This window comes from Macaca nemestrina, chromosome 18, assembly GCF_043159975.1.
Source record: "Macaca nemestrina isolate mMacNem1 chromosome 18, mMacNem.hap1, whole genome shotgun sequence".
NCBI classification, from domain to species: Eukaryota; Metazoa; Chordata; class Mammalia; order Primates; family Cercopithecidae; genus Macaca; species Macaca nemestrina.
Window position 1 is genome coordinate 18,938,569 of NC_092142.1, and position 6,459 is coordinate 18,945,027.

Below are 6,459 nucleotides of genomic sequence, written 5' to 3' on the forward strand. Positions count from 1 at the left end.
AGGCTCTGGAGTCAGACATCTGGAGCTCCGACTCCCCTCTGCATTGTGAGGACCCAACTGTGGTCCTTGGGCAAGTTCCTAACCTTTCAGAGCCTCAGGTGCCTCATCTGCAGAATGGGAGCGTATTCATTTCCTGTTGCCGCCATAACCAATTGCCACAAACTTGGCATCTTACAGCAGTACCCATTTGTGATCTCACTGGTAGGTGAGAAGTCAGTGCTGGCTGGCACCGGTGTCTCTGTTCTGGGTTTCACAAGGCCAGAGTCAAGGTCTTGCTGGCTGGGCTCTTATCAGGAGGCACTGGAAAGAATCCACTTCCTTGTTCCTTCAGGGTATTTGCAGACTGCAGTTCCATGTGATCATGGGCTGAGGTCCTGTGTCTATTGGCCGGGCGTCCTTCTTAGCTTCTAGAAGCTGCCTGTGTTTCTCAGCTCGTGGCCAGCACTGGTGGGCCAGCTTCTCCTTATGCCTTGAATCTCTGACTTCCCTTCTTCCTCCTCTTTCCTGTTTTTCTCTTCCACTGCTTGTCGCTGATTCTGGTTGGAGAAATGCTGCTGCTTTTAAGGGCTCCAGTGATTCGAGTGGGACCACTCAGGTCATCTAAGATACGCTCCCTACCTTAATTCCATCTGCAGTCTCTCCACAGCAGCACCGGGATTCGTGCTTGAATAACAGGGGAAGGAATGTTGGGAGACGCCTCTAGAATTCTGTCTATCATGGGTGGTTAGGAATGTACCTGCCACGGAGTTGTCATGAAGGTTAAATCAGGCGAGTTGTATGAAGCACAGAGCAGAATCCCTGGCACACTCTTCAGGGCTCTTACACGCATTCACTGTCAGGGAGCAGACACGAGACTCTTGGCAGCACTGATGTTGTGCAGATGTGGGATCTGCTCTGGCCCCATGGGTTCCTGAACAGCAGGTACCCACCTGTTGATGTGGCTGTTCGAGGGGCCTTCGTTTACCTTGGGGAAGTTGTATCCTCTCTCCTGGGCCTGGGGTTGCATTTTGGAGATTTATTTTTGTCTTATCATTCAAAGCTGGAGTTCAGGTTTGGTCAACCATGACGCTGTGGTTAGACTTTTTTTTTGGAAAGATACCTCTCACATCAGATCACTGAGCAAGAAAGGGAAGATCTGATGCCAGCATGTAAAGGCTGGATATGGGCACCAAGGATTGGGGAGCTCAGTTCCGGAGGAGATGTCTTTTGGTCTTTATTACCGGCAGCCCAGGGGCAGGAATACTGACTACAGCTTTGGGTAGTTTGAGGACACATCTGAAAGAGGCAAGGTGAAGCCTTTCAGTTTTCAGCTGTACTTGTGTTAAAGCAAGGCTTGTCACTGCTGGGTTACCCTTCATTCCTCGACCTCCCTGAATGGTGTTTCTTCCATTTCATGAGTAATGGCCATCTGTGGGCACAGAGCTTCGTCATCTTACTGAATCCCCACCCTCTGCCGTGGTGACCTTACTGTCATTTACAGATGAAGAAGCTGGCACTCTGGGAGGTTCAGCAGCTTGCCCTACAGCACATACGTGGCAGAGCTGGCACTGGAACTCAGGCATGACCTACCCCAGAGTCAACACTGTCCACAGCATCTCTGCAGGGCACAGCCTGAGCCCCAGTGCAAGGCAGTAACCTCCGTTTTCTGTTTCAGGCCCTGAAGCGCCAGAGCTCGTTGGGCCTTTCCTTTTTTAACAGCATCTTGGCCCATGGGGACCTACGCAACAACAAGCTCAACCAGCTCTCCGTCAACCTGTGGCACCTGGCACAGAGGCACGGCTGTGCAGACACCAGGACCATGGTGAGGTGCTCGGAGGGCCGCATGGTATAAGCCCACTGGCCAGTGCACAGCCACCCTCAACACAGCCTTGTGGCCTGGACATCAGACAGACAACCCCAATCTCCCCTTTTAGAAAGGCACTTGGTCCATTTCTGCTGGATCACTTCCTAGCAGTGAAAAGCAGAGCTGGCCAGGTGTGGCAGCTCATGCCTGTAATCCCAGCACTTTGGGAGACTGAGACAGGAGGATCGCTTGAGGCCAGGGGTTTGACACCAGCCTGGGCAACAGAGAGAGACCTGGTCTCTACAAAAAAAAAAAAAAAATTAGCCGGGCATGGTGGTGCACATGTGTAGTCCCAGCTACTCGGACGGCTGAAGAGGGAGGAGGGCTTGAGCCCAGGAGTTGGAGGCTGCAGTGAGCTATGATCACACCACTGCCCTCCAGCCTGGGTGACAGAGCAAGACCTTGTCTCCAGAACAAAAAACAGAAGCACAGCTTTAAAAGTCTGTTCCCTCTGCATAAAAACCATACACATAAAACATCAGTCATTTCTGGTCACACCCAAATCTGATTTTTAGGGCAAGCTGCAATCCAACAAGTTAAAGACTTTGATTTCTTCCCTCCCCTCATCCCTCAAAAAACTCACTATTCTCTGCTAAGAAATCTAAGCTCACATAATGGCTGATTCATTAGAGCCTTGGGCTCCAAGGATAATGAACCAGAAAGGAGATGGATCTTTCTTTTTTCTCCTAGGTGAAAACGCTAGAATACATCAAGAAGCAAAGCAAACAACCAGACATGACTCATCTGACGGAGCTGGCCCTCAGACTCCCTCTGCAAACAAGGACCTAACCCCCAGGCCCATCCGCAGGCTCAGGGACTCTGGCGCCAAATCCAGAAGGATCTGCTCTGCTGCCCTGAACTCTCATTGCAATTTAGGTTTCGCATTTTCCTTTTCTTTTTACATATGTGCAAATTGGTTTAAGCTTTGGCCTCTATCCAGGTTATTCTGACAATGAAGAAATGGGAGTTGTCAGAGCATTAAAATGCAATCTTCATTGAGAAGCAGCGTCTCTGCGTTGTCTTTGCACAAGTGGCCTTCAGTCTACTCAGCCCAATCCGATGGGCCTTTAGCATGAGAGAAACAAGAATGCAAGTAACATCTTTCTTTTCTGGGAGGTGTTTTTTTTTTTCTTTCATAGTTTAGAAAAAGGACTTTGAAAAAAAAAAGTTAACTCTTTTTCCTATCAAAAGCAGCTCTTGATTGGACTTAGAATCTGTGTTGGTGGACCAAAGGAGAAAGCGAGGTCAAATTTGAAATTCTCTGTGGCTTCAGTATACAGTAACTGAATAAATGTCCTGAAGGAGCATTTATGTTCATGACTGTTCATTTAATTACTTCTGACTGTCTTCCTCCAGAAGAGAGAGAACGTGTCTAAATTTATTAGCCTGGTTTGTTTTGCAGCCACAATTCTCAACAGCATGTGATTCTGTCTGCTTTTCTTCCAACAGTTTGGCGGAACCTGATTCTTCTATTACGACTGGTGAGCTTGCACCGACATTTCATTTTCAATCAGTAAAAGCATTCATACCGATTGGTGATTCATACTCTCAGCCCCACTGCCATTGTGAAAATGCATCCACGCTGTGGATTTAAAGTGCTGCAAACTATTGTGCTTCTAGAAGATCCACACTGGAACCGGACATAGATTACATTTTCATTTTTACTCTGAGAAATACAAGACTACAGTTGAACACTTAGTTAACCTCAAGACAGTAAAAGGGGCTAAAAATTATTTTTAAATCAATTTATTGGCTGGGCACGGTGACTCACGCCTGTAATCCCAGCACTTTGGGAGGCCGAGGTGGGTGGATCACCTGAGGTCAGGAATTCGAGACCAGCCTGGCCAAGATGGTGAAACACACTCCAGCCTGGGCAACAGAGCAAGACTCCATCTCAAAAAAAAAAAAAAAAAAGAAAAAGAAAAATGATGGAAACTTCTACATGAGACTTATATTAGGTCTTCTATTGTTACTTTAACAAATTGCCCCAATTTTAGCGGCTTAAAACATAATGTTGTCATCTGACGGTTCTATTGGTCTGAAGTCCACCTGGTCTCACTGGGCTAAAATTAAGGCATCAGCAGGGCTACGCTCCTTTCGGGAGGCTCTAGGAGGGGAATCTACTTCCTTTCCAGCTTCTAGACGGCACGTACATTCCTTGGCTTCTGACCCTTCCCTTCCCATCTTCAAAAGCAGCAGTGTCTAGTCAAGTCTTTCTTAAAAGTCTCTTTGACGCGGACTCTTTCTTGCCTTCCTCTTCCACATTTAGGGATATGTGCGATTACCTTGGGCCCACCCAGAAATGCAGGATCCTCTTCCTGTTTTAAGGTCGGCTGATGAGCAAACTTAATTCCCTTTTGTTTTGTAACCTAACAAATACACAGGTTCTGAGGATACGTGGTAGGAAGGGGTGTTATTCTGCCAACTTCTTTTGTGAGGACTGTGTCTATTTGGCAAATACTTTTTTTTTTTTTTTTTTTTTGAGACAGTCTTGCTGTCACCCAGGCTGGAGCACAGTGATGCAATCATGGCTCACTGCAGCCATGCTGGAGGGTAGTGCTCAAACCAATATTAATTTACAAAGGATGGGAGCTAGAGTGATTCTCCAAAGACAAGATTGCCACAGAGTAGGTGGGGTCCTGCTCATCTGAGCGATGGTGGTCTGCACTGGCAGAAAGCAGGTTAAGTCCATTCTGAAGACACCCAGCATCGTGGTGTCCTGGCTGCCCAACCTCCACTGGTGAGACCTGAAGTTCTTATGTACATAGAAAAGCAATAAAGCCCCCCTGTGCCAGTGGAACTCCTAAGCCAGTGGTGATGCTGAGTTAGAAAGTCACACCCTCAGCCGGGCACGGCAGCTCACGCCTGTAATCCCAGCACTTTGGGAGGCCGAGGCAGGCGGATCACGAGGTCAGGTGATCGAGACCATCCTGGCTAACACAGTGAAACCCCATCTCTATTAAAAATACAAAAAATTAGCCGGGCGTGGTGGCAGGCACCTGTAGTCCCAGCTACTCGGGAGGCTGAGGCAGGAGAATGGTGTGAACCCAGGAGGCGGAGGTTGCAGTGAGCTGAGATTGTGCCACTGCGCTCCAGCCTGGGCAACAACAGAGCAAGACTCTGTCTCCAAAAAAAAAAAAAAAAAAAGTCACACACCATTACAGACAGAATTTACACCAGGGGCAAGGCCTGACCATCACACCCTCGTGAGAGCTACCAGTCAGCAGGGCTTGGATGGGAGCAACACAGTGGACATAGGATCACCTTCTCTCCACAATCACCCAAAGATACCTTTTTATTTTTTTGAGACGGAGTCTCACTCTGTTGCCCAGGCTAGAGTGTGCAGTGGCGTGACCCCAGCTCACTACAACCTCCACCTCCCGGATTCAAGCGATTCTCCTGCCTCAGCCTCCTGAGTAGCTGGGATTACAAGCCTGTGACACCACACCCACCTGGCTAATTTTTGTTATTTTCAGTAGAGACGGGGTTTCACCATGTTGGTCAGGCTGGTCTCGAACTCCTAACCTCGTGATCTGCCCACCTCGGCCTCCCAAAGTGCTGGGATTACAGGCGTGAGCCACTGCACCCGGCAGAGTACAACCCTTTTAAAAGAGCTAAGGCAGGCCAACATCAGGGTGACCTCTTGGCAAAATAAAAACTATGAATAGAAATGGCTGATTCCAGCTACTCAGGGGGCTGAGGAACGAGAATCACCTGAACCCAGGAAGCAGGGGTTACAATGAGCCGAGATCATGCCACTACACCCCAGCCTGGGCAACTGTGCGAGACTCCATCTCAAAAAAAAAAAAAAAAAAAAACGGCTGGTTCCTGTTTACACCAAGCACATTGCTATAGTGTTGCTCAAGGTCAGGAGGGATTTGTTTCTCCATCAAAGGAGGAGGTGCCCAGAAGGCGCTCACTCAAATCCAGAACACTGCCTCTTGGGCTTTCCATGGCCTCTCCCATTATGTACCTCAAGGTTGAATCCAGGAAAGAAAGGCAGGCCAAGTTCACGTCCTGAGGGAAGTGGCCCAAGTAGGTCCTTGTAGCACACACTTGTACAACTACTGACCTGGCCAACGCTTGCGGGTCAGGGCTCAGAGCCAGGGAAACCGTCTGAAGTGCCTGCCTTACCTCTGCCCAGTGGGCAGCTGTGGACACCATGGCCACCTGACCAGCATCCACTCTTTTTGACTGAGGAGAATCACCACCCTTCCCATGACAGGGGCGGGTGCAGGTATGGGCAGATGACTCATTGCCCAGCAATGGAGGCTTCTGGAAGTTTCCCTGAGACACAAAAAGGCTTTTCTTCCTCTGGAATGTTCTAGGGTCTTGATATGCTGCCTGGAACTGTTACTGCCATCTTTGTACTAGCCTTGATAAAGCCAGCACTTTATCAAGGGGATGTGTTGATGATGTGGGGATGATGAAGATAATGCTTCCTTGACGGGCTGCTGAACCAGGCCCTAATCAGGCCTTCCTGCCATGTGAGACTGAACTTTCTGGCCATCAAGGCCTGCCTGGGCTGGGATGTCTGTAGGAGGCGTGTACAGGCTGAATGATCATGAAAATGTCCCAGTCAGAACCTGTCTTTTGGGATGCAAAAGGCTAGGTGA

At 48.8% G+C, this 6,459-nt stretch overlaps 1 protein-coding gene across 2 annotated transcripts in view; it reads left to right on the forward strand.

The window, feature by feature from the left end:
- VPS35L (VPS35 endosomal protein sorting factor like) overlaps positions 1-3,150 on the forward strand; it is a 148,249-nt gene extending 145,099 nt beyond the window's left edge. Inside the window, exons 30-31 of one of the 2 annotated variants that reach the window (XM_011747083.3) lie at positions 1,655-1,801; positions 2,534-3,150. In XM_011747083.3, the coding sequence (XP_011745385.2) occupies positions 1,655-1,801; positions 2,534-2,632 (246 nt within the window). In that variant the 3' untranslated portion in view covers positions 2,633-3,150. The remainder of the gene's footprint in view (positions 1-1,654; positions 1,802-2,533) is intronic. The other variant, XM_071084199.1, reaches the window with a different exon arrangement.
- Positions 3,151-6,459: the final 3,309 nt, after the last annotated feature.